The sequence below is a fragment of the Phalacrocorax carbo genome, chromosome 1 (genome assembly GCF_963921805.1).
Source record: "Phalacrocorax carbo chromosome 1, bPhaCar2.1, whole genome shotgun sequence".
Classification (NCBI taxonomy): domain Eukaryota; kingdom Metazoa; phylum Chordata; class Aves; order Suliformes; family Phalacrocoracidae; genus Phalacrocorax; species Phalacrocorax carbo.
The window spans coordinates 215,577,775-215,605,626 of NC_087513.1; the positions used below are offsets into that span (position 1 = coordinate 215,577,775).

Here is a 27,852-nt window from a genome sequence, read left to right on the forward strand (position 1 = left end):
TTATATTTTAAAAAACATATGCGTTTAGCAGAAATTATGGCTTATCATCCCATTTCTCAATGAAAATAATGCAACGGAAACTTTCAATAATTCATCTTTGCCTGGAAATGTCTTGAAAAACCAGCCTCCAAATCTAACTGGATGTACGAGTTTTCTGTTGGGGAGTTTCAACAGTGTTGGGTTGGTCAGATAGGGTCTTTTTTCATTCTTCTTTATATCTTTTATGTGTTCTTCAGGGAGAAAAATTTAAAACTCTGGCCCTAAACCCATGCAAAAGCTGGGAAAATCAAGTCCTTCTCCCTATACCGTACAGCCCATATGTTAACTGTGACTAAGGTGAGGTCGTGAAATAGTTCCAATGATGGGGAAAACACGAAGCTTGGTCTCCATGGTTTCACCTTGCTTGAGGAGCTCTATATAAATTCCAGGTGTCTGTCTTCTGGGATGTTATATTTAGCCTTGTGCTCCTCAAAGAGCTTGCACAATTCATTTAGGTATTTCTGATGGACTTGATCAACCTCTTCCTCGGAGGGTCTGTGCTTCCTCTGCACTGGAATTGGCTTCCCAACTGGAAGACAAGAGCAGGTGTTAGGAGGAGCCAGTGTCAGGTCCCTCTGGACACTTTGCACATCTTAGCCCAGAGCTGGGATCCACCTCTCCAAGAATGCGGTGAATGGATTGATATGACGAGTCATGTCCCAAAGTTTGGGAGGTAGCACAGCTAAGGAGGTAGGGAGATGGAGGCTCAGATCCTGGCCTCCTAGGTCACATCTCTCCTTGCCTCATTTTCCTCATCTGCAAACCTAATTAATACCAAAGACCCTCTGAATGCACCTCAGTGAAGTAAATGTACTGCATCCCAATGCAGGACCTACAGCTGCTCCTAATGTCTCAGCTGTGCTGCAGAGAAAGACAACATCAACAACATCATCCTAATATTTGGGTTCGGCTTTCCAAGCTATTCCCACATGGCCCTGGGAATCTGCATGCAAGTGGGGATACTAAGGCAGACACTAGAGACTGGTGTGCTTCCACTTTGCTCAGGTTAAAGCCTCAGTGAAACATCTGATTTTTATTAGGAATCAAGTACACACTTATCTTTAGAACATCATGGTTTTTTCAAAGGCAAATCTAAATAATTTGATTCACAGCAATTGAAGAGGTCCCTTCCTGTCCCCCAGGCCCACCAGCAGCAGTAGCAGGTGACAGGGGAGTCCATGGGACACTTCTCTTTCTCTGGTCTCTTACTCAAATTGTGTTTGTCAAGTGACGGAGGGTTTCATCGTTGTGTAATGCTGCTCCTCATTGGACTAATGAAGAGCCCTTGTGATACTGCACAGCTCATAAAACCATTGAGACAATCCAAATAGGTTGTAAAACAATTAGAAGTAATTGCTGGCTGTCAAACCTAATCAGTGGGGTGAGCTCTGACCTTTCCAAACAGCCTCTTTAATTAGACTAATTCACAGAGCATCAGTCACGCCAGTGGGCCAAGCATGGAGTGGTTGAAACCACGACAAAATTCTTCAAAACCAAAGACTTCCTTGAAATTTAGTCTCCTGTGGGCATGGTCTCAAGTTGAAACGGCATGACTCGTTCACGTGCAAATAGGTTGATTTTTGTGGCTGTCTGCATGGGACACTGAGCAAACCTGCAAACCGTGTAGGTGTTGTCCTACTTGTGTTTGTGAAACTGGCTTTAACCCAACGCTGCTGCAGTGGTTCGTAGCAGTGGGTTGCACTGGGGCTGGGGTTGGCTACATCCCACAGGGGTGATGGGGTGGCTATGTTTGCTCTGGGGCTCTCTCAGCACAGCCCAGATGACCTGGGCTCTGCCATAATCCCAAGGCAGAGTCCCAAACCAGCACGACACGTGAGCAGCTGGGGATGCTCCTTTGCCAGCATGTTTCTAACCCACTGCAGCTCGTGCTCCCTGGCATGATGCTCTAGGCCAGCAGGAGGATAACACAACACAGGGGCTGCCCCTGGTCCCCCCTTTGCCAGGCATCATGCCAGCAAAGTGCCAACCAAGGACTTACCCACGGTGAAGATGGGCCGCCGGTAGGGTACCAGCCCAAAGCTGTACTGGAAGATGCCTCGTGCATGGAAGAGGGGAAGGGAGATGCCCATGATCTGCTGGAGCCGGTGCTGGAGCCACCGCAGCCAGGAGCCCTTGGGGTTTCTCACCTGCTCGAAGAGGTCGTTCTCCCCAAAGGAAAAGATGGGGACCAGCGGGGTGCTGCGAGGAGCCGAACCAAATGTAGGGACACAAATAGCAAAGTCCACCCCAAAACACTTTCCCCGCCTCTCCAAAATCATCAGGAACACCCTGTTAACCAGCCACAGACCGGAGCATCCCTCCCCAAGTGCCCCTTGGCCCCATCCCCTGCATCACCCATGCTGGATGGCCAGACGGACAAATCCCTTCCTATTCTTCAGCAGCAAGGTGCAGGATCCCGGCCGGGCGTCCAGCGCCTCCTGCGCCCCACCGACGATGATGGCCAGCATGTTCCCACCCTCTGGCTTCTGCAGCACGTAGGATGCGCTCTCCTTGTCTGAGGAGACAAGGCCTGGGGGGCAGAGAGGAAGAAAAAATTATAATCTGTGAAACCCACACAACTGTAGTTTGCTCTGTGCTTGCTTTCCCCGTTATCCAGCTCCAGAGCAGTGTTAGGCACTTTATTTTCAGAGTTTTCCTACACTTTGGAAATCTCAGCCCAGCTCCCCTGAAAGGCGCTGGATTCCTGCATGGCTCTGCTGTGTAAATATACAATTCCCCCTTTGCTGTCTGGCCCAGAAGTGAGAAATGACTAAAAATTCAGGAAAAATTAAACTGAGAACTAGCTGCACTTAAGCCCCAGAGAAAATGGTTCAGTTTTTGTCAAATGAAACCGTGTCCAACCCTGAATCATTCCAGAGGCAGTGAAATATTTGCTTTAGGTCAAAATGCACCAAATTTCAGTGGATGCTGGTAATTTAAAGTGGAGTTTAATGCAGAATTTGGTCCCTTGTTGTAATTTACTTTGAAAAGCTAGAAACCTTTAATTCAGAAATGACAAAGCAACATTGTTTTGATTTTTTAAAAATACTCTTGTTTCAGGGGCTGAAATAATTTGCAAATCAAAACCTTTTTGTCAAATGGATTCAATTGACCTGAAAATGAGCTGTGCCCCAAACTCCCACATTACAGTGATTAAACCTTTTTTCGCCTGGGTCATAACTCTCTCATATCTCACTGTTATGATTCCTCACTCTCCGTGTAAATATTTTTTCAGCAGCAGGAGCCAGGGTTTACATGGAAAACAGGGTGATGAATTCCCTGGGCTATCTCAGACAGAGCCGGATGCCTGTGTTTTGTCTCCTGAATCTTGCCTACAACATGAGCCCATTCAGGTGGAGAAGCGGCCATTCCCCAATGGTGAGAGGTTGTCATCTGCAGGTCTCCAAAAATCTCTCCAAACTCCCTTTTCCCTCTCTCCATTTAATTTTTACCTATTCCTTTTCATCTTCCTCTGCTGCCACGTGGTTTTGCAACAGCATGAGCTGCTATTTGCATCCCCTCTCCCTGGCTGCCTCCCTGCAAGAGGCAGCAGCTTCAGAAAATTGCCTTCTTTCAGTGGCAACCACAATTTCAAGCCTGAATGTTATTTGCATGGAAAAAAAGAAATACGGGATATCCCTATCCTGCTGGTCTCTACAGGCTCCACATTTCTGGTCACGATCTGCTCAGCAGTGCTCTGTGAAGTCAAACATCATAGATAAGAGCTAGGAGGGCAATTTTTAACTTCAGCGAGTTTTAGGGTGACATCTCCAGGAGCTGTGTCCATGCATGGGATCAGACTGGCCACAGGTGGGGACAAACACACCCTTGACCCCTCCTCCCAAGCCTCACTGGTGTTTTCACTCACTGCTCCCCTGAAAAGTATCCGACTCACCCACCCATCCCACCTCTTACCCATGCTGCTGCCCTGCTTACCTCCGCTCATCAGGTAGTCCCTGAGGAAGGGGATGCGAAACCACAGGGAGAGCATCATCAGGTGCGGGGTGATGCCTGGAAAGAGCTTGGAAAAGCCTGATGCCTCTGTGCAGAAATTGAGAAAGGCTCCTGCTGCCAGGATCCCGTGGGGATGAAATCCCATTAGGTAGTTCTGCCTAGGGTCCAGGTCCGCTGTCTTCACCAGCTGGGCACAGGAATGGAAGCAAAAATGGACCATGAGTTAGTGCTGTCACCCTGGGAGGATGGAGCATTGGCTATAGAGAGCAGATAGGGGATTTCTGGAGTGGGGTCCCTAGCATCCACTGTGCCTTCTGTTGGAAAAGGTCAACTGGAGCAACTCAATTGGTTCAGGTTTGGGCCCCTCGGGACAAGAAGGGCCTGGAGGGGCTGGAGCGTGTCCAGAGAAGGGCAGCGGGGCTGGGGCAGGGTCTGGAGCACAAGTGTGCTGGGGGGCGGCTGGGGGAGCTGGGGGGGTTTAGCCTGGAGAAGAGGGGGCTGAGGGGAGCCCTTCTCGCTCTCTGCAGCTACCTGAGAGGGGCTGGAGTGAGGGGGGGGCTGGTCTCTGCTCCCAAGTCCCCAGTGACAGGGCGAGAGGGAACGGCCTCAGGCTGCGTCAGGGGAGGTTTAGGTTGGATGTGAGGGAAAATGCCTTCCCTGCCAGAGGGGTCAGGCCCTGGCACAGGCTGCCCAGAGAGGTGGGGGAGTCACCGTCCCTGGGGGGGGGTTTTCAAAAAACCTCTACACATGCGCATGGGGCCATGGTTTAAGAGACATAATATTATTGGGCTGATGGTTGGACTTGATGATCCTAGAGGTCTTTTCCAACCTTGATGATTCTATAATTCTATAATTTTATTCTTTTATTTTTCACTGAGATGCATTTCATTGCCTGTATTTCCATCTCCTCCCACCCATTGGCCCAAAATGACATTTCCAACAGCAGAGCTCCTCATGTTGCTCTGAGCGGGCCTAGATGCTGTCAAGAAGTTACATTATTTAAAATGTCCTCCAATATATCTTCTAACATGGGAAAAGAAAAACTAAAATGTGAGAAAAGGGTAATAATTTCCATCCTCCTCTAGCCCACAACCAGAACAGCAAAGGGAGTGCAGAATCACTCTGGTAATGATCCATGTAAAGCTACCCAGGGCAGGGACATGTATCTGCTCAACAACATGGTGTGGACCCAAGGCTTGTCCTGTCCTTGAGTAGTTATCAGATGATTCAAGGATGCTTTCATACATGGTAAGGTGAGATCCATCTCCCAGATATCTAACAGAGAACAAGCTGATGGTTTCTTTTCTGTTGGAGAAAACCTGTAAGAACCCAGCTGCTTGTGTCTATGTTAGGTGCCCAGGTAATCCATGAGTCCATCAAAGAGCAAGATATCTGCTCAGGCTTCACAGAATCCCAGACTCCCAGACTGGTGGGGGTTAGGAGGGACCTCTGGAGCTCATCCCGTCCCACCCCTGCTGGAGCAGGCACCCCCAGAGCAGGGGCACAGGGCCGCGTCCAGGCGGGGGGTGAATGTCTCCAGGGAAGGGACCCCACAGCCTCTCTGGGCAGCCTGTGCCCCTGCTCTGGCACCCCCACAGCAAAGGGGTTTGTCCTCATGTTCAGGTGGAACTTCCCGTGTTCCAGCTTGTGCCCGTGGCCCCTTGGCCTGGCGTTGGGCACCGCTGAAAAGAGCCCGGCCCCATCCTCCTGACACCCACCCTTCAGATATTTATAGGCATTGATGAGACCCCCCTCAGCCTTCTCTTCTCCAGGCTGAACAAGCCCAGGTCTCTCAGCCTTTCCTCCCAAGGGAGATGCTCCAGCCCCTGATCCCCTTGGCAGCTCTGCGCTGGCCTTGCTCCAGCAGTTCCCTGCCCTTCTTGAACTGGGGGGCCCAGAACTGGCCGCAGCCCTGCAGTGTGGCCTCACTGGGGCAGAGCAGAGGGGGAGGAGAACCTCCCTTGCCCTGCTGGCCACACGCCTTTCCATGCCCCCCAGGGCACCGCTGGCCCCCTTGTCCCCAAGGGCCCGGTGCTGGCTCAGGGTCACCTCGCTGCCCCCCAGCACCCCCAGGGCCTCTCAGCAGAGCCGCTCTCCAGCAGGTCCCCCCCAGCCTGTGCTGGTGCGGGGGGTTGTTCCTCCCCAGGGCAGGACCTTGCACTGGCTCTTGCTGAATTCCCCGAGGTTCCCCTGGGCCCAGCTCTCCAGCCTGGCCGGGTCTCATTAAGGTTGCTGCAGTTTTACCAGGAGGAGGGAACGAGGAGTGCCCCTGTCTAGCCTTTAGAGAGGGACAGCATAGATTGCAGATACAGTGCGGCTCATGGCAGCCCTTGAGGGCTCGCTAAGCCAATATGAAAGTGGGTTTGGAGCCTGGGAGATGCTGTATTGGAGAATGGGCATCACAGCAGAAGAGGGGATGGTTAAAGGGAGATAAGGGACAACCAGTGTTTGGACTCTGTGGGTTACACTTGCTATCGACTGCCCAAAGGAGAGGTGCTGGTGTGACAAACCCACCCTCCAGCTATGCCACTGAGAAGACCCTGCCATGCCAACATCAGCCAGCACGCGCATAACCCAGGCAGAAGCAGCCAAAACTGAGCGCTGATGCCTCTGCACCCTTTCTGTGGGTGCCAAGGATGCTCACAGGATGAATGGAAGGAATGGAATCTCACAGGAAGGATGGACCTTTCCAAGGTTAGCCATCACAGAGACACCATGAATTTCCAAACAACCCAAAGGCACTTGTGCTCAAGAAGAACCAAAGCCCTGTGCATGTTACCGCTCCGAGTACCCCGGTCCCATCCACACTCGGGAAGCAGCTAATGGTGCATGTGTTTTCCTAGAAGCAGCCAGAACCACAGGTTAATCACAAGGGTGTATTTCACTTTGTGACGTTGTGGATAATTTCCCATCTGTCCTAAAGCACTGTTGACTGTACACATGTGCCCATTCAAGCGCCTGCTCCTAATGAGGGGAATGGAGAAACGAGTCCCACCGCTGCCTGGGTGCAGAGGTGCCTAGGCAGGAAGAGGGGCAGATGGCTGAGTTACTAAGTGTCCAGGGCCCCTGCCACCATTTGCTCATTTTTGAGTAATCTCAGTTTGCATCAATATTTCCTGCATTCATCTTCAGCTTCCAAACAGCCTTTCATCTCTGCATGATTTATAAGCAGGGAGGTGAGATGCTTGGGTGTGTTGGAAACCATTAAATCTCTGGCTGTGTGTGCACAGGGTGGCAAGAAGGTGGGGTGACAGCAGGCTCAACCTCTGCACCCCAAGCTCACACCAGCCTCCTTGCTAATGAAGAGTCCAACACGGGGTGTCCATTGAGCTGTGCAAACTGCTTCAATGGGAGAGTTTGCCTGTGCTAAGACACTTCAAATCCTTAAAAACCCTCCCTAGGAGGCATCCAGCTGCTGCCTTGGTGCTCACCCTAATGAAAGGGGAGGGAGGACAGGAGAGGAAAGAATGAAGAACAGGGCCTGCTGTGATAGGCCAAGGGGCGATGGTTTTAAACTAAAAGAGGGGAGATTCAGACTAGATACAAGGAAGACATTTTTTATGCTGAGGGTGGTGAGACACTGGCCCAGGTTGCCGTGAGAGGTGGTCGATGCCCCGTCCCTGGAAACATTCCAGGTGAGGTTGGACGGGGCTCTGAGTGACCTGATCTGGTTGAAGATGTCCCTGCTCACTGCAGGGGGTTGGACTAGATGAGCTTTAAAGGTCTGTTCCAACCAAAACCCTTTGTGATTCTATTAATCTCTGATAAGAAGTGAGGGAAGAGAAGAGAAGAGAAGAGGTAGGTTATGTCCCTTTACAAAGGGGTGGACATCTACCAGCCAGCAATCTTTCCAGCTCTATTTATGGCTGATCACGTTTTCTCTCGATACTATTCATTGAGATCACCTTGTGATTTATTTTATTTGTTGTAGTGCACACCTATTTTCAGACACTGTTTTTTTTCATCTTGCTCTGCATTATCATATTATTTCCTGGGCTTTGTTTTGTTTTGTTTTTTAAGGCTAATCATGGACACAGACAAAGCAACCCCTGGTGTCTTAAGGTGCCCCTGGAGAGCACATCTGTCACTGATAAATGGTTCCTCATCTCCCTCACGGTCTCAATGCAACTAAAGTCTCAAGTCCTACCAACCATTGTCAGTTCTGGACTCGGCCTTTCAAACCACACATGTGTTTTGGAGCTTGATCATAATCTATGTATCCAACTCTATGTGTCCTATGTATCCATCTGAAAGGAACCTCATAAAGTTCAGCAAGAAGAAGTACAAAGTGCTGCACCTGAGGAGAATGAACCCCAAGCACCAGTACATGCTGGGGGCCGCCCAGCTTGGCAGACTGGTGGACACCAAGGTGAATATGAGCCTGTGATGGGACATACAGCAAAGAAGACAAATGGTATCCAGGGCTACGTTAGATATATTGTCAGCATGTGGAGGGAGGTCATCAATCCCCTCTACTGAGCACTAGGGAGGCCACACCTGGAGTACTGTGTCCAGTTTTGGGCTTTTCAGTACAAGACAGACACGGAGGTACTGGAGAGAGTCCAGCAGAGGGCCACAAAGTTAATAAAGGGACTGGAGCATCTCTGCTATGAGGAGAGGCTGAAAGAGCTGGGACACTTCAGCCTGGAGAAGGCTCAGGGGGATCTCATCAATGTATATAAGTACCTGAAGGGAGGGTGCAAAGAGTACGGAGCCAGGCTCTTGTCAGTGGTGTCCAGTGCCAGGACCAGAGGCCATGGATACAAACATGCAGAGGGACCTGGACAGGCTGGATCCATGGGCCGAGGCCAGTTGTGTGAGGTTTAACAAGGCCAAGGGCCGGGTCCTGCCCTTGGGCCACACCAACCCCAGGCAGCGCCCCAGGCCTGGGGCAGAGGGGCTGGGAAGTGCCCGGCGGAGAAGGCCCTGGGGGTGCTGGCTGACAGCCGGCTGGGCATGAGCCAGCAGTGCCCGGGTGGCCAAGGAGGCCACCAGCCCCCGGGCTTGTGTCAGCCCTGGTGTGGCCAGCAGGGGCCGGGCAGGGATGGGGCCCCTGTGCTCGGCCCTGGGGAGGCCCCACCTCGAGTGCTGGGCTCAGGTTTGGGCCCCTCGGGACAAGAAGGGCCTGGAGGGGCTGGAGCGTGTCCAGAGAAGGGCAGCGGGGCTGGGGCAGGGTCTGGAGCACAAGTGTGCTGGGGGGCGGCTGGGGGGGCTGGGGGGGTTTAGCCTGGAGAAGAGGGGGCTGAGGGGAGCCCTTCTCGCTCTCTGCAGCTGCCTGAGAGGGGCTGGAGTGAGGGGGGGGCTGGTCTCTGCTCCCAAGTCACCAGTGACAGGGCGAGAGGGAACGGCCTCCAGCTGCGTCAGGGGAGGTTTAGGTTGGGTGTGAGGGAAAATGCCTTCCCTGCCAGAGGGGTCAGGCCCTGGCACAGGCTGCCCAGAGAGGTGGGGGAGTCCCCGTCCCTGGGGGGGTTCAACCACCGTGTAGCCGTGGGACTTGGGGCCATGGTTTAGGAGGCCTGGGGTTGATGGTTGGACTTGCTGATCTGAGGTCTTTTCCAACCTTAATGACTCTATGATTTTATGAAACTGAAACACAAGAGGTTGCCACTGAACATCAGGAAACACATTTTCACTGTGCGGGTGACCGAGCACTGGCACAGGTTGCCCAGAGAGGTTCTGGGGTCACCATCCTTCGAGATATTAAAAAAAACATCTAGGTACAGTCCTGGGCAACCAGCTCTGGGTGGCCCTGCTTGAGTACAGCGGGCTGGTCCAGCTGACCTCCAGAGGACACTTCCAACCTCAGCCAGTCTGTGATTCTGTGATTTTTGAATCCCTGCTCTAAGCCATGGACAGCTAGATGGTAGGCGTCTGGTCACTCAGGAGTTGGTGGGTCTACTTAATATTTCTGCAAGAGCCGGCCCCTGCAGTAGTGTTGACCACATCTTAGTGACTTAGTTGAATTATTTGCCTCTTTCAGCTTTTTAAACTGAGCTCCTTCCAGAGCATAAGCAAAGGAGGGGAGAGAAGGTCCCCATTTTTCACAGTGTCTGCTCACTTTTGGATTGACACTGTGAAAAGCAGAAATCAGGACTCTATCAGGATGATTTGGCCAGAACTTACAGAGAAACCAAAGAGCTTGTACAAGACTGAGAAGGTCAGGCCCCTGGACTCTAAACCACCCTTCTCCTTCTGGAAACTCTAACACAAAAACTTGATCCTCCTATCTGGATTGTTCCCACTGCTCAGTTGCTTCTTTCCTCTCCTCCTGCCAGAGGTCAATCTCTGTTCCCAAACTGCCAGGAAAGTTAATAACTGACACAGCACACCCTGGATCTCTCCTGCACTCCAGCCTCAAAGTGCTTAATGGGGTGGGGGTTGAGGTGCAGGGGGGTGTAAGTCTCCTCCCTGCTGGCTTGGCCAGGTTCTCATTTCCACACCCACCCGATGGCATCTGCTGCTCTGGTCTTTCTGGGTGAATTGAACCTTTAAAAATTGTCAAAGGACTTAAGGATCCAGCCCAGCCGGTCTGTGCATAAACATTTAAGTGAGGCAAATGCTTGACTTGAAGTTTTCTTGGTAAGACAAGAGCAGCTTTTCAATCGGAGGTGTCTGAGGGATGCCAAATTAATGTGTATGGCCCATGGGCCAAAGGCAAAGTACTGGGTTATGCTTTCCAAACTGAACTATGGGTTTGCTCGCTTCCCTGAGCTTCTCCTTGGCCTGGCTGCAATGCTGGCTTCTTTCTTGGCTGCTGACAGCGGGAATGACCCTTTGTCAATGCTGTTATGAGTCCTTCCAGGTCTTAGATGTAGGGTGATCATGGCCTTCCCAACAAATGATCTTAAATTTGTGTTTTGAAGGATGAGGTCTACTTTATGCTTCTCCTCCTTGGAGAAATATTTTGATAGCTACCGTTGTTCGGTGCTGACGGTGATTACTCTGTAGCAAAAACCTCCCTTTACTCTGTCTACTCAAATGTGGGTCCAAGACATGGGTGAAACCCTGCCCCAGTTCCCCCAGCTCCTGCAAAGTAGCGGTGAGACCTGGTCCACGCACTGCCAGCCATGTTAGGGAAATGCAAATGCAGACTTTCAGGAGCTCTGATAAGAGCCCATGTACCAGCAAGGATCTCAAGCAAATTAATCCAAATTAATTTTAAACTGGATTAGTTAAACAGTATTAACATCCCAAGTAGATGCTCTTAGCTGGAATTAAACTGGCCTTTGTTTGGTATTTGTTTTGGTTTGTTTGTTTTGTTTTTTTTTTAAATTCATTTTGGAGTGGAATTAAGCTAATTGGAATTATGGCTTCTGGGTGACTGTACCAGCACAGGAGTTCAGCACCGGTTTAACAAGGCTGCTTTAATCCACCCCTCAATATATGGCTGGGGGTTCCTGGTTGCCCCCTACGGACCAGACTGTCTTGCCTCAAAACACAGGAAGAGAGAGGACAGGCAGTTTCCCATGTGAGGCTGGTGCACTAATGCTTGAGGAAAGTATTCTCCATTCTGGGAGAATAAAATTCTCCCAGAGTCGAACGGGTTGAAGGGCTGGGTGCTCCAACATGCCCTGGAGATGATACCCAGGCCCTGAGCCAGCATTGTTTGCAGGGCTGGAGGGATTAAAAAGTCATTAAGTGAGGAATTAGATCAAGTGAAGCTGAAATTAGTATGAGCACTGCACGGTGCTTGGCATGCCAGGGGACATGTAGTCAGGGAGAGCACTGGCATGCCATGACATCGCATCCTTAGGGATAGATGAGCACGCGGTGGGAGGCAGGGAGTAGTATGGCATCACCCCTGTAGCCATTCACAGAGCAGAGCACAAGCTTGTGCCTTCTTCATTTAAAGTGTCCCAAATTGAATTCCTATTGTATTTCTATCCTCCTCTGGCCCCAAACTCTTTTTCCAAAGATGTTATGTTCATTAATCTGCTCTTAAGAAGGATCAACCTCCTTTCAACTTTGTCCTAAGCAAATCCTCAGGTCTCTTACTGTCTACCCGGGCACCTCCAAAGAGCATCTCTTGCAAGACAAAATGTGCAGCCAGATTCTCTGCGGGATGAAATCCAGCAGAGAAATCCAGAAATGCAGCCAGATCCAAAGAAGAAATTGGGCCAAGGCAAAGAGGAGTGGGTAGCCCACCCAAAGGTGCCTAGATGAGAGACCAAAGGAAGGGGAAATATCTGAGTACTGCCAGCAGCTGCCAAGGAAGGTGGGTTTTATTTCCCAGCAATGACAAGGGTCTGAGAGGGACAGTTGGAGAAAGAGGTCTTTGGGCACTGGGGTTTTCTCCAGGTGCCACAACGCCAGGTCAGAGCTGTGTTTGCAGCAAAAATCAGGGAGTCTGACCAGCCAGGTGGGTTTAAATTGAGCTAGGATGGGACTTCATCACCCTCATTCCCCAAGGATGGCAACTGCAAAATGCCCGAGTCTTCCCTTGTTCTTGTGTGATGCTGCTTTTGAGTTGTTGTAGGACCTCCCTTATCCAGTGGCTTAGCATGTTGCTTGACAGTGCGGGTGGTGGGACACAGTCGTCAGGTGCACCTGACCTTGGCAGTGGCCACTCTCTTACTTAACCCGAGGGCAGAGAAAAGAGGGCCACGACATGGGACAGAGAAGCTTCTCAGAAAAAGAGAGGTGGCTTTGGGCCATTTGGCAATGTCTTGCTTTTGCCCTAACAATCCCTCTTCTCTCCTCCAGCCGCCAGAAGGAAGCAAAGTGAGCGGCCAAGACTGCTGGAAATCAGAAATTATACTTAATGTCACAGGCCACGACAAAATCCCCAGTTACAAATAATACCACTCCTCTATGAAAAGAAATAAAATATTCCTGGCAGGGCTTGGTTCATGCAAACAGGCTGTCCCCTCTCTGCAACGCCTTTCACTTCCCTAGAACCGTGACATACGCAAATAACCCCCGTCATGGTTTATGCAATTATGAGAATGAATGAGGTATGGGATGGAGCCATCCCAAATCACAGGTCCTAGGGGTCAACTAATTCTCCAATAACTCATTTTAGTTACGCTAACAAAGTGCCAGCAAGTCTCCGAGCACAACGACAGAGGTTGGGACTCTGCCAGTTGTTATAGATAATAAGGTCCTACTGCACTTGGATAACCCCAAGGCTAGTAAGAAATGTCTTATGGCTCTTCGTGAGGGGAAAACAGTGCAGTGAAGCCCACAAGGACGTTCTCCACACAGCAGGCACTTTTCAAGCTGCCCTGAATAAAGCTGTTGAGATGGCACCTGCTGGGGTTGCTCTAAATCATGACAGCACCTGAAGACAAAATTAAGTTCGAAGACCTTCATTTTAGCTTCCTGGTGCTAGGTTTAACTCGTAACCCAGGTTGTGTGATTTGAAGGTGAAATGTCTTGCTTAAGCCAAGCATCCAGCCTCAATTTATAGTCAGCAAGAGAGAAAGTGACTTCTGTTTGTCTGCTCTAGAGATGGCTCTTGTCAAGCTTATATTTTCCCCATTTCACCTCAGTCCTCCCCTTCTGCATGTCCATGCTGCTCTTCAGCTGAGGTTGGTTGATAAAGCACCTTGTCTTTAAAGGAGGCTGGTAGACATCAGCCTAGCAGTGGCAGGAGGGGATGGGGATGGCGAAAAGAAGCAGTGAAGGTGTACATTCACTTGGCTGTGTGATGGAGAAACTTGCTTTTACTGTAATGCTGGGTGTATCCTTCACAATAAAGATGCTAAATGATGGGGAAGGGTATCCAAAACCTCCCTGGAAGCAACATCAACCCACAGCAGCCATCACTGGATATCTGCTCACAAAAACACAGAATCCCAGACTGGTGGGGGTTGGAAGGGCCCTCTGGAGCTCACCCCGTCCCACCCCCTGCTGGAGCAGGCACCCCCAGAGCAGGGGCACAGGGCCGCGTCCAGGCGGGGGGTGAATGTCTCCAGGGAAGGGACCCCACAGCCTCTCTGGGCAGCCTGTGCCCCTGCTCTGGCACCCGCACAGCAAAGGGGTTTCTCCTCATGTTCAGGGGGAACTTCCCGTGTTCCAGCTTGTGCCCGTGGCCCCTTGGCCTGGCCTTGGGCACCACTGAAAAGAGCCCGCCCCCATCCTCCTGACACCCACCCTTCAGATATTGATAAGCACTGATGAGACCCCCCTCAGGCTTCTCTTCTCCAGGCTGAACAAGCCCAGGTCTCTCAGCCTTTCCTCCCAAGGGAGATGCTCCAGCCCCTGATCCCCCTGGCAGCTCTGCGCTGGCCTTGCTCCAGCAGCTCCCTGCCCTTCTTGAACTGGGGGGCCCAGAACTGGCTGCAGCCCTGCAGGTGTGGCCTCACTGGGGCAGAGCAGAGTGGGAGGAGAACCCCCCTCGCCCTGCTGGCCACACGCCTTTCCATGCCCGCCAGGGCACCGCTGGCCCCCTTGGCCCCAAGGGCCCGGTGCTGGCTCAGGGTCACCTCGCTGCCCCCCAGCACCCCCAGGGCCTCTCAGCAGAGCCGCTCTCCAATAGGTCCCCCCCAGCCTGTGCTGGTGCGGGGGGCTGTTCCTCCCCAGGGGCAGGACCCTGCACTGGCTCTTGCTGAATTCCCTGAGGTTCCCCTGGGCCCAGCTCTCCAGCTTATCCAGGACTCGCTGGATGCCAGCACAGCCTTCGGGTGCATCAGCCGCTCCTCCCAGCTTGGGACCATCAGCGAACTTGCTGAGGTTACGCTCTGTCCCATCATCCAGGTCACTGATGAATATGTTGACCAGGACAGGACCCAGCACAGACCCCTGGGGAACACCACCAGTGACAGGCCTCCAGCCAGGCTCTGCCCCGTTGATCACAACCCTCTGAGTTCTGTTGTTGAGCCAGTTCTGTGTCCGCCTCACTGTCCACTCACCCAACCCACACTGCCTTAGCTTGCCTGTGAGGAGGCTATGGGAGACAGTGTCGAATGCCTTACTGAAGTCAAGATAGACAACATCCACTGCTCTCCCTTCATCGACCCAGGCAGTCACGCCATTGTAGAAGGCTGTCAGGTTGGTCAGGCATGATCTTCCCTTGGCGAATCCATGTTGACTGTTTCCCATAACCTCCTTGTCCTCTACATGCCTGGAGATGACCTCCAGGATGAACTGCTCCATCACAGATTTGTTTTGCACCTTTTGATATATTTTCCTCAATTTTAAGACCCAGCTGAGCTCAGCCATGTATTGCAGGCCTATCATGAAGGCATATAAAAAAGATGGGCGAGAACAGGGTTTAAATACAGGGGGATGAAGCAGAAATATCTTTTGTGGACAATGCACTGGACTCCCCCTTGGATTCTCTGTGCTTTTTTCTCATCCCCCTTTTGAAATCACCCAAACTCCCTCAGGTCCTGCCTGACCCTTTAAGTCCCAAACCCCTAATTTAAATACAGTTAGCTCTGAGGGGAATAAACTGAGCAGCAAAGCAGTGCTTGTGCAAGGGTGGTATCGGCAGAGGGTGCTCCTTGCACGCGCTGCGGAGGCACGGCTCGGAGCCTGCACGCTCCCTCACGCCAAACACTCCCTGCAGCAAAGTGCAGACTCATGCTGCCCAGATCCCTGGAAAAAAGATGCTCTTCCCAACCTTTCTTTGCTTCCACGACAGCAAATGTGTCCAGGGATCCTTCAAAGGCAGCATTTAATGCCACTTCTGAAAATAAAATAGCTCTTCTTGCCTCCAGACACTGATGCTTGGCCACACTAACTTTGCTGCCAGAATCTGTGAGGATTAGGAGCCACATTTAATCTTCCCAGAATGACTAATCCTCCAGGCCTGAATGAACTCAATCTACACATAAATACGGCCCAGGGTGCTGGGTGCCCACCCTGTCTGTCGCCCCAAATCCCACTCCCCTTGTGCCCCTGTTCTGGCTGGGGCTTTGGGCGAGTGCGAGGTCCTCGGGAGCATCCCGCTGTGCGTGCTCAGACCAACAGCTCAGCTCAGCTCCTTGTGAGAGCAGCATACAGGATGACAAAAGCAATATTTACGATGCTTAACTGCCACGCTGCTTGGAACAAATCGACCTGTGCTCGGAGGTATGAAATGAAATACCTTTCATACAATGAAGCAAACACATTTGGGCTTTTTAGATGGGAAAAAAGCTGGCAGACGGGGGATATAACAGAGTATAAAACCAGTAGGTGAGACAGGATTTGCCTGGGCTAAGCATGGAGTCTCCAGTGAAACAAGCAGGGAGCAGGGAAGTCTTCACACTGTGTGGTTCACCTGGGGAGCTCCTTGCCGTGGGATTTTGGGGATGCCAAGTGGTTTTTCCGTGCTCTTGTAGTGACAAAAGGTGGCAGATGCATTCAGCAAGGGCTGTTAAATCCTGTATTTTGGCTTAGAAAGTCCTTGAGCAAACAAACTGGAAGTGGAAGACTGAGAAAATGTTTTAAGGAAATAATATTATATGTGATTGCTCGGTTATAATACACTTTTAATTACATTTTTGTTTTCTGCTGTCCTTTTGCAGAGCCCCCTCTGACTTCTCCCAGACCAGCAGGGAGATAGCTCCACTAAACCCTCCCTGCCTTCGCCCGGTGAGCTGCAGCCAAATCCAGCAGCCGTGCTCCCTCTACTGGTCTTACTGGTCCTCCTGCCAGGCCCTCCCTGCCTGGCAGTGGCGCCCAGGGAGGGAAGGACAGACGGACAATGCGGTGTGGTGTTCAGGAGGGGGTTCGCATGGCCTTACAAAGGAAGAGGAGGCGTTTCTGGGCTGAGCTGGCAGCTAAATTTTAGCAGAGAGGTTGGTACAACACGGTCCAAGTGGCAGCTTATGACCACAAATGATTTACAGACTATATATTGCATATAATCATTACAGCCACATAAATAGCTTATGGCAATTCTATCATTTTCTAAGACAACCTTGAGAATAATTTATTGGGAGCCCCTTGGGTGTTTTTTATTAAATGTCATAAAATATTTCCTCTTCCTTATGGTAAAGCTCACCACGGGCTTTCTGGGATGTGTCCCATTCCTCCCCAGAAGAATACGATAACCCTCTTTGGGGCCTTGCTTTGAAGCTCACCCAGAAGCCCTTAAAATCACAATTTAAGCTCTGTGATTACCCATAAAATAACTCACTGCAAGTCCTCAGCATCACTTTCTGCCATGCCCTTGAGCAAAGAAATTCAGTGGCAGTAGGTCACTGGCAGGGACATGGGAGAGTCAGTCTGCTCTCACGGATGGTCCGGGAGAGGCTGAGGGAGATGCAGTTCACCCAGCTGAGACACGGGAAGTTTGGCTAGCTTATGCCAGCTTCCAGCACAAAATTAAGTGGTTTTATTTGAATTTTCCACAGCAGTGGAAGGGAGGGTGACGGCCTGGTTCAACCCAGCACATCCATCTCTACCAGTTGCACCCAGGTCTGGTGAGAGGCACTCCCAGGTTGCACAGTGCTGTGTGCCACTAACCAGACATGGTGATGGACAACACTGCCCTTTGCTCCTTCACCTCCACCGACCCAAGAAGCATATTGGGATGAGATGAAAATGAAAATGAGGGGAATGGAAGTCAGGGAAATTAAAAACATTTGCAACATTTGCTTTTGGAGTATCCTGGGGGTGATGCCTTTACAGGCAGATCTAAGTATATCCATGGTGTTGCAGTCAAGGCAGGTTGTTTTAATATCAAGTGATGTTTCCACTCTGATGCAAAGGAGCAACATTTGCTGGGACACACTGTCTGTGTAACCAGGTTGTGACTTGGCACAGCCTCTGTTTTACCTGCAGCACTAGGGTCAATATTGTACTGACCTGTGGCCTGCAAAAGGAGGTGATGTGACAGCAGAAGATAGGTTTTAGCACCATCATTTAGGGGCAGGTGTGCCCATCTGAGTTGTTATAACACAGGTGTGCACAAGATCCACTCAGAAATGGTAGGAGAGATGTAGGCAGACCTCATCTTCTCATCTTTTGCCCAACCCTGACTTCTGCCCTAAATTAATCTCCTCCCACACCAATCTTTCAGTCTACAATCCAAGACCTTGACAATTTTGGGTGTGTTTTACTGGGGATGTGTGGGGTTTTATCCCTGACAAACTGAAGAGAGAAACCTCATACTTTACTGTTGAAATGCAGGGCTGGGATTTGAAAGAGCTGGCTCTCATTTCTGGTTGAGCTGCAAACCTGATGGGCGACCTTGGAGATATCATCTCTGGTCCTCTCTTTGCTCCAGCTCCCCCTAATCCTTATCCCAGGCCCTACTCTATGCAGGACAGGCTCTCAACCTGGGCTTTTGTTTTTTCTTTGGCTGTTTGGGCTCCCCACTTCATGTTACCTGGACTGCAGCACCCAGCTCCTGACTTCAGGCTGCCTCTAACCATGAGGCACACCTGTCTGCATCCCTTCTGAGTCCCCTCAACAGGAATGTTTCAATAAAAGAATTATAGATCATAGAATCATAGAATCATTATGGTTGGAAAAGACCTCTCGGATCACCAAGTCCAAACCCAACCCAACACCCCCAGGCCTCCTAAACCATGCCCCAAGTCCCACGGCTACACAGTGGTTGAACCCCTCCCAGGGACGGTGACTCCCCCACCTCTCTGGGCAGCCTGTGCCAGGGCCTGACCGCTCTGGCAGGGAAGGCATTTTCCCTCACATCCAACCTAAACCTCCCCTGACGCAGCTTGAGGCCGTTCCCTCTCGCCCTGTCACTGGTGACTTGGGAGGAGAGACCGACTCCCCCCTCACTACAGCCTTCTTTCAGGTAGTTGTAGAGAGCAAATTATTTTACAAATTCCCATAGCCTGGTTTACCCTAGAAACTCCCTTGCATGGCCCATGAACTCTTCTGCTGCCTTGCTCACATTTGTACTGACTTGTGGCGGCTCTGAGGCAGGATTTCATGCTGGTCCATGCATTCATGCCATGCCAAGGGGATACCAGATCAAGAGTAAGGGCAAGGGCCTGCCACATGCATTAAAGTAAACCTGGAAATGTCACAGAAGTCCCCCTCAGGGGACCAGCAACTCTGTGAGACTGCCCAGTGCATACCCAGCTTTACCCATCCGGCCTCTTCCCCAGAAGAAGGGGGTTCTGACCTTGCGGGGCACCAGGGACTCTTGGAATTTGGTCAAAACTTGGCCCTGTGTCCACTGGGTAAATGGTGAGCAATGTGAAGAGCAGGAGTGTTGCAATATAGACATGGAAGACAGGAAAGGGGCGATTTCCCTAACTCCTGAAATGCAGCGAGGTTAAATGCATGTGTAAAAGGCAGATGATTGAAGGATGGGGTTGTGAAAACAGTGGTCTACATTTTTTCTGGGTCCTGCAGTACTCTGGGAGCTGGGAAGGCAATCCTTCAACTCTGACCTCCAATCACCCCATGCCAAAACTGTTGGCCCCAGACCTGCCTCCGAACAGCAAAGTTGGTCCCTAAATCTCCTAAGACCCGATGGGATCGGTGGCACTTACCGTGATGGGGAAATAGTCCCTCATGTACCTCCAGATGACGCTGTTCCGGAGGGCGTGGATCCGCCTCCCACCCTTGCTGGGTTTTTCCCTGTCTATGATCCACCATACGGTGTAGAGGGCACTGACCAGCCAAAAACGCGTGAAGAAGAGGGCGATGTAGGCAATTGTGCAGCACTGTGCTGAGAGAAAAGCCACACAGTGAGTTGGCAGTTGGGTTAGGTGGGCCTTGGGAAAGGACCTGTTTGGACCTGGGATGGAGCCCAAGCCTTCTCTGGGCTTTCTGCTGAATTATTTTATCAGTGCAAAGGCACCTTTGATGCAAAACGGTGGTTTCTTTCCTATCTGCCTCAGGAACCTGGAGAGCAACATAGCACCATCCCTGCAGCAACCACCTATTTCTCCAAAGGCCACCATGTCTTCCCAGAAGACTGATGGACCTCACTGCATCCAGAGGGTCCTCATGGATCAGCTCTCTATCCCTTTGCTGTCTGGCTTTTCTCTGGAGTCAGTCTGACCTCTGCAATGAAAATGGCCATGTTTTACCCCAAAACTCCTGTTAATACCCACTGATGACACCTGGCATTTTGCAACAGCAGCAAAGCGGGGCACTATGCTCTGTCTGTACAGTCCCCAATAGCTTTGTCCTGAGCTATTGGTTCCCCATTTTAATTGTGCCTTGAATTTTTAATTTTCTATCTTCCCATGTATAAAGGCTTATTCTTTATTGAGAATTTTTCTTATTGATTTTGAACCACTTCTCGGGTTCACTCTCAGTTCTAATCTTGGCCTCTAGAGGATTTTCAGTCCTTTCAACTCTTTGCCATCACAGATTTTATAAGAATGCTATTTCATTCCCCAAGACATAAATGACTTGGGACTTTCCCAAGTCGTTAAAGGCTTTTCTGAGCTGCTTCCAGTCAAGTGCTCAGCTTGGCCGTCTACCTCCCACCTCCCTCATGCCCTGTGTTTTGGCACAGGAGCAAGAGAAGACAAGTCTGTGTGCAAACAAGCATCACTTGGTACATCAAATCCCACCCAAGCCCAACGCTGTCTGCAGAGACTGGGAAGCGCTGGTGGCCACCAAGCTGCCACAGGGTAAAGCCCTAAAGAGTACCTGGGAAGAGCTGAGTCTTCTCCCTCTGTCCCCCTGGAAGCCTTGGTGTTGTCTAGGAAGTGTGGACTGAACTTAAAAAAACCCTCAGCTCATGGATTACATCATCTGTGGTGGGTTATGTATTGTGTTCTTCTCTGGGACTTCATCACAAATCTGGCACCCGAGGCTGAAGAACATGAGGATGGAGATGTCATCTTCAGCTTCAGCTGTGAGATAGATGCATCCATGCCCTCATTCTCTGGGACCTGGATTTTCATCTTTGGGAGTGACCTGGCACCTGCTCTTTCCATCTCATCTCAGCTAAGGCCTATCAGGGAAGAGGTATACGATGCTCTCATTTAAGACCTTCTTGTACCTCCTGTTTGTATACTTAAGCATAAATAAGTAGGTCTCATTTGTAGTCTTTTTTTTGGTGATAAGTCACCCTGATCCCAGAGATTTGTGTGTAAAAACAAATCCCTGCCCCTTTTTAAAACACTGCCATGACGGTACTGATAAATCCTGGGGTGGGGCGGGGGGGAAGCAATAATCTAGCAGGATCCTAAATCTTCTTAAAGCTGAAATGGGATCTTATGTCCTCATATAGGTAGAGTCACTGTGGCAGGCGCCTGGGTAGGCACTAATACGGCGCATGGGGAAACACTGCAGCTCTCTGCAGAGCAACAGGTCTAACCTGCAATGCATCCTCCAGCGCAGAGCAAACACTGCTTGTACCTGGCGCCACTCCTTTCAAATGCCACAGACGCAGTCTTTATAACTCTTGAGAAAAATAGCATACAGCACGAAACGAAGCTCCAGGGTCCACCTGACACATAAAAACTGCTCGAGGAACAAAGCAGAGGTTGCAATTTTACTGCACCTGGGAGCCAGGTCACCAGGTCTGCTGCAAAACCATGCGATGCGTAGTTCTCTTTTTATCATACCGTGCAAAGCTCAAAGTACATTCTGCAACATGAAGGAGTTGTTCTGGTCCAAATCCATGCAATTATCATCCAAGTGAGGCTTTATCTTGCAATTATATAATTATTAATTTCTCCCTCGGCTCATTTGCGATTCAACATGGGGGTTTTTTGCAGGGCAGAATTTGCACAGAGTGACCTTCACTTAATCTTAAGATTTTTTTTTTTTTTCTTGGTGCTTGTAAAATCTTACAGTGTCCTGGTTGCTGTGGGAAAGGAGCCCATCCCTGTCCCAGAATGGACCCTCAGTCTGAAAGTTGCTGTGGAAGGGACCAAAGAGACAGGAAAGTCCCAGAAAATGTACAGTTAAATCCTACTGTGTGCATCCAAACCAAGCCCAGCCTTAGGCAGACACGTGATTATTTATGGGTGCATTTTGGTGAGAAGGAGGCACTCTGGTGTGCAAGGGGGAGTCACCGTAGCTGCTTGGATCAAGGGACATCACTGTACCCCTTCCAAATTTCTTGCAGATGTCTGTGTGTCAAGTCCTCAGACTTTTCAATGAAAACATAGCAGAGGCATTGCAATCCCATCGGTTAAACACTGAGATATTCTGGACCACCAGTGGCAAGGTATTTGTCACAGAGACGTATTGCTGCTTCCTGAAAGCCATGTCAGGTCCTCAGGCTGGGTCCACCACCAGCCCCACTGCCCAGGACTTCATGCTCTTCAGCCTAGCTCCATGGTCCCTTCGTGGGCCTCTTTTAGGTGACACAGGTGACTCTTCACATCTCAGAGTCTCCTTGTTCTCTAAGCCACTGAAAAATAACACCCCACCCAAGAAAGGGCCAAATTCTGCCTCCATTTGAGCGAAGGGCTAGAGGGAAGGACTGTGCGCCAGGAGCCAAGATCTATTACTATTCCTGCAAATCCCAAGTCTTTCCTGAATCCATGCTGGAGGGCAACACACACTCCCATTCCTCCACGGCTCATCTTCCAGAGGCAGGGCAGCAAGGACAGCCTAAAGCCACCTCCTTGCCCCTTCTGCTTCTTTTCTGCAGGACAGGGCAGAAGGGGTGGGTGGCAAACAGGGATATTTTCCTATTGTGAGGCTGTTCCCCATAATCATTGTTTTCTTCCCTCGAGGGGAATCATCCCAAGAGGAAAATGAGGAATGATGAGGGCTTCTTGCCTGTCCCTCCATGGACTGGGGACCACTTCAGAGCTTCCCGGACCAGACAAGACCTGTATTTCCCTCAGTATCTGCTTTCCTACAAACAAGTGTCATTTTCTGGGCTACTGGCCAGCAAGCACGTTAAAGGCTATCACGAACATAGCATTAGGCTCTTGGCCAGGGAACTTCAGCAGATATCTCCCTCCTGGGGCCAAACTCCAGCCTATGTACAACCCACTGTGCCCACAAAGCAACCTACAGAGGGCTGTGAGGTCTCAGCAATGCCACTGGAAGAGATGGCAGTCTGTGTCATGATGGGGAGGGGGGGAAACCTGCAAGTCCCCATTTCACTAGAAACCCATCTTTGAACCCCATCAGCTGCCAGGGCTCTGCAGAGCCAGACAAGCTCCCCAGTTTAGAATCAGAGAACGGTTTGGGTTGGAAGGGACCTTAAAGACCACCTAAGTCCAACCCCCAACTTGGTCAAGCTCTCCATGAGAGCAAGCTCTCTGGTGAGGACGGGGGCTGCAGGTGCATCAGGCACACAAGTGGCAATGAGGTGTGGTTATAACATGGCTCTGCCTCGCTGCCTTTACAGTATTCTTTAAGGGAAAGAGGAGAAAATTACCTTTAGTATTCAGCCATAGCATCACTACAATATTTACCTTCCACCTTTCTGCCCCCGTAACTCCCTTGATTCCCAGCCTCAGGCTGCAATCTCTCAAGCCATGGTTGTACACTCAGGAGGAACAGGAAGGTTTAGGGGTATAGTTGCAAACAGACATGATCCTCATCTCCTCCCTCTGCAGGTCTGGACTCTTGTGAGGTAGCCCAGCTGCACATGCTAAATCACTATAGAACAGCTTAAGCCCTTAAACGGAGGTCTTTCAAGGCAGATGTCACCATGGGCTGCAAGAGGAGGTCTGAGGGCATCAGGCATGCCTTTGCAACCGCATCAGTTCAGTTATGTGAAAATGGCCAGAGAATCCTGGGCTGGGCTGCGATTAGGTGCTGCACTGTGTACTCTGCTGTGGAAAGTGAAGAGAGACCCCTTCAAACTAAACCCAAAACCAAAGCTCCCCTGACAAGAAGGAAAGCTCCCTACAGACCCTAAACCTCCTAAACCTGACCCTAAAACCTCCAGGTGCCAGGAGGTTTGTCCGCGGTTGTCCATGGTGAGGGGTAGCTCTGGGTGAAGCAGTTGTGGGACGTTCCTGGACTGCAGGGCCATGAAGGTCTGCATCCAGCCTGTCGACCAGGGGTGCTCCTGAGCAGCTTTGCATGATCCAGGAGCCAGTACCTCACATCTCCATGGCCATACAGGAGTCAGCAAAGAGAAGATACATCCATGTGGATGTGATGGCCTTCTTGGATCCCCTCACGGGCCAAGTGGTTTCCTCGACTGGGCTCCCTCAAAGAAGCTCAGAGCAAAAACGAAGCATTTTGTGGTGGGTATCTTGTGTTAAGTAGTTTTGTTGTGAGCTGCAAGTCCTTCCGTGGATGAAAACATGGGCATATCGCAGACAACACATATATGCCATGGGCTTAAAGTGAGCCATAGGCTACAAAGCACAGGGAGGACTTTTCTGGCCATGTCCAAACAGGGACCACATCCCATCAAAGTGCTGCTGAGCCCAACATTGCTGCTAACCCAGCATTTGCTCATTCAGCCTGAAATAGGTTAAACACCAGCCTATGGAAAGAGATGTTTTGGCGTCGCAGCAGCCCCAGAGTGAGTCAGATCCATACTGCAGTTGTCAGGAGGGTTTGCAAGATGCACATTGGTGAGGTCCCCGATGCCAGCCTGAAGTCCCTGACAGTGACAGCCTGCACAGATGCTGAACCCCTAGGCACAGGCTCTCCCAGGCTGTGGACTACGCTCAGCTGTCAAGGGGGCCTGACTCACGCTGGCACCAGATGCCCTTTGAGCCAACCCTGCTGACTGAGAGTTCAAAGGCTGGGTGCCACCCGCTGGGTCTACAAAGGCAGCGTGCATGGGTCTTATTTGCATGGGTTCAGCCCTACAGTAATGCTTCCGCATGGTGTGACTGGATGGATGCCCATGTCCAAGTCCATGGAGACTGGATATCAGAGAGGGAGCAGGAAGCGATGCAGCAGGTTTGGGCACCAGCCCGCTGATTTTGGTGGCCTGCAAAAGCCTGGCTCCACTTTAGGAAGGAGGACTGGTCAGTACTGGGATCCTGCAGTGGGAAGGCAACGGGGTACTCACTCCATTCCCTGCATCCCGTCCTTGCACTGCGCCCTCACCTTCCAGCAGCTGCCAGCATCTGAAGCAAATGGCACCTTTTTTCTCAGTGCCATTGCCAGGAGCATCCTCAAGAAAACCCACGGTGCAGGCAATGCCTGCCTGTTGTAAGAGATGCTGCAGCAGAGCTCCCTGCCAGCACCAGGGTCGAGCTGCCGCACTCATCCAGCACCCTGCAGAGAATGAATGAGCCCCTCGCCTGGCGCTTGGCTTCTCTGGGGATGCATTTGCACAACCATAGCAACAGCTGCCGGCAACCAGTGCTGCCGAGCGGCGGCTGCTGGGACCTCCAGCAGAAGGGCTGTGCAGATGTCTGGCTGCTGCTGACTGTGATTTCGGGAGCCCTTTTCTGGCAGCAGAAGCACAAGGATCTCTCAGAGATAATTCTGCCCATGGAACGTGTGATCTCTGTGCCTGAGGGTTATAACTGAGTGGGGCACAGGGTGTTTGGCAGCTCATGAGATGAAATTAAGGGCATTCCTTAGCACCCAGCTTTTGCAGTTGTTAAACTGGGAGCTTTTGGGTGTAAAGCTCCAGGCTTAAAGAAACTTTGTAAAATGAATTAAACCAGTTGGAAACGCTCCACAAGGTTTGGTCATCACCTTCCTAATGCCTTTCTTATAACATTTCTTTACTGTTTTTGGTTTCAGACTGTATCACAAAAAAAAAAAAGAAAAAAAAATCCACCAAAATCAAAGTAAACCTGTTTAAGGGAAAGATAGTAACCTCTGGAAGGCCAGCCATGGAGGAGGTGTGGGTTTGGGTCTCATTCTCATTCGGAGCAAGCTGCAGTTCCCTGCAGGAGGCAGAGCCTGTGTTTTGAGCAGCTGCACGTTGCCCTCTGACTGTGGAGGTTTCGACCCCCGTTCTGTCTTTCTGCTGGCTCCAGCAGTCTTTTCCATCACGGAGAAGTCAAGTGCCAGGTTGGACACGATAAGAAGAAGGGACAAACCTACAGTGCAAGTTGTTTTGCTGGAAAATACCATTAAAAGCGCTGCAAGTCCCAGCTGCATCCATGCTGGGAATGGGGATGTGTTGCTTCACATTGGAGCCACATCTCTGCTATGCCCCACCCCATACAGGCACCATGGAAGGGAATCTGGGTGCAGGGGCAGAGAGGGAGATACAGAGCACCCCAAAATGCCCCAGTCTGGCCAGCTGGGTCCAAGGCTTGCATGGCTTTTGCCAGATCTCCCCTCCCCTGTGCTGTTAACACCCATGTCTCCTCCTGCAAGGTGGACCCCAGTGCTCAGGGAAGGGTTGGTCACAGCTGGGATCTGTGCTAAACTAGAAGAGCCCCAGGGTTTGCAACGCAAGCACAGGATGGCACCGAGTGCCCTGTGCTCTGCCCTGCCATAACCATGCTTTGTGGCAGCTCAGCTGCCTGTGCTACCCCTTCCACACCAGAATGACCCCTCCATCTGGAGAGGGATGTCCTCTGGCTTGTCCCAGAGCAACACAAGGGGCCACACTGGTTACACGTCTCCAAAGCAACTCAGCAGAGCCCATTTGCTGACCCAGCAGGTGAACAGCATTGCCCAGCCATGTCCATGTTGCAGGTTCTCTTCTCTTCCAGTAAAGGGCAGCCCCACCAATCCTGGCTACCAGCAATGGTTCCTCGCCTCTGGCATTGCCCAAACTGTGCCAACGTGTAGTTTCGAAGGGTGTGAGTTAGCGTGGGCCAAACCTATGCCAGGAAGCATGCAAACAGCTACGCTGTCCAGACCAGTACAGCCCAGTGCTCCAGTCCATCCCATGCTGGTGCAGAGGTGGTCATTCAGCCGCAGGTCTGCAGCAGAGTTTGAATGGCACCATCTCAGAAACTTAATGAGGCTCTGAAGCACAGCCTATGCCTTCTTTGCAGGTATTGTTTTGGAGGTGCTTGTGTGCGAGGACCCATATACACACAAAGATCTGCCTCTGTGTGTTGGGACTAGCCAACAACTATGCTGCCACAATGAAGCAGAAGCTTTAGGCAGATCCCATCTGAGATTAAGAATTGACACAACAATGGGAAACTCTAGGAGTCACCTTCCAGCTTGGCTCCCGATGGGCTGTAAATCACCCCAGACCATTTGCACTCTGATAACCTGCCTCTGGGTCTCCCATCTCCTGATTGCCCAGTGCTTCCTATCCAAAACTGAATGCCTTTTATTTCCATCAGCACCCAATGCCCTCACACAGTAGCGAGTTTGCCTGCATCCCAGTTTGCTCACGTGTCTTGTACCCAACCTGCTTGGGTTTTCGTGGAAAAGTGCCCTTTTGGGGTGTGCAGGGGCATCTCTTTAAAGTGAAGCGTCTGTTCCCAGAGTTGCAAAGCAGAGTCCCTCACACCCTTCCCATCCCAGTAGCCCTCAGGCATGCAAATGCCATTTCTCATGACTAACGCTGAGCAGGGCAGCACCTTAGACCAGGAAAACAGTAAACCTAGAGAGCAGAAGCTGAAACCCCACACAGGTTTAGCTGCTGTGTAAGACCCATAGATGCTCCCATGCACAGGCATGCAGCCATGCGCTTCCCTAGTGCCACTGCGCTCAGATCGGGTGGCGAGAAGAAACTAAAAACACAAAAAAAAGGGAGAAAAAAGAACTGCTTTAGTGAGACAGGGCCTCCCACACTGCTCTTCATGCAGCCAGACATGCGAGTGCATCGTCTGCTGCAAATCACTTCTCCTAACATGGCCTGGGATTCACTGCAGGCTCCCAGAAGTTGCCTTTAATGCCACTTCCCTTTGGTCCCAGACCTTCCATCCCAGGTCTTCTTCGGGGCCAGGGAGAGAAGGTTTTGGGGCAAAAGCTGCTTTGGCTTCTCAGAGAAGGAAAAGGAAATGTCTCTTACCTAGACCTAGGAAGCTGAAGACCCATTGTACCACCGATGCCGTCTGAAGCCTTCTCTGCAGTGGCACGGAAAGAGGAGCAAACTCAACCATCCTCCTGGCCTCCGCATGCACGTCTTGAAGGGAGAAGGAAGCTCCACAAGTGGCGAATACAAAGTGCAAAGTCACC

At 51.0% G+C, this 27,852-nt stretch overlaps 1 protein-coding gene across 1 annotated transcript; it reads right to left on the bottom strand.

Annotated features, from left to right (window-relative positions):
* Positions 1 to 27,852, bottom strand: MOGAT2 (monoacylglycerol O-acyltransferase 2). The gene is made up of 6 exons (XM_064440679.1): positions 27,686 to 27,852; positions 19,395 to 19,573; positions 3,976 to 4,180; positions 2,395 to 2,569; positions 2,039 to 2,238; positions 1 to 568 (listed from the first exon to the last, which is right to left on the bottom strand). The coding sequence occupies exons 1-6, from the start codon at positions 27,774 to 27,776 to the stop codon at positions 414 to 416; spliced, it is 1,005 nt and encodes a 334-aa protein (XP_064296749.1). The 5' UTR covers positions 27,777 to 27,852; the 3' UTR covers positions 1 to 413.

What these genes read in the sequence shown, in the direction of transcription:
- MOGAT2 (XM_064440679.1), bottom strand. Translation starts at nt 27,776, where the DNA reads ATGGTTGAGTTTGCTCCTCTTTCCGTGCCACTGCAGAGAAGGCTTCAG. An exon ending in CTTCAGCTTCCTAGGTCTAG is followed by an intron (nt 19,574 to 27,685) that starts GTAAGAGACATT and finishes CTTTTCTCTCAG; the next exon opens with CACAGTGCTGCACAATTGCC. An exon ending in GGGACTATTTCCCCATCACG is followed by an intron (nt 4,181 to 19,394) that starts GTAAGTGCCACC and finishes TCCTGTGCCCAG; the next exon opens with CTGGTGAAGACAGCGGACCT.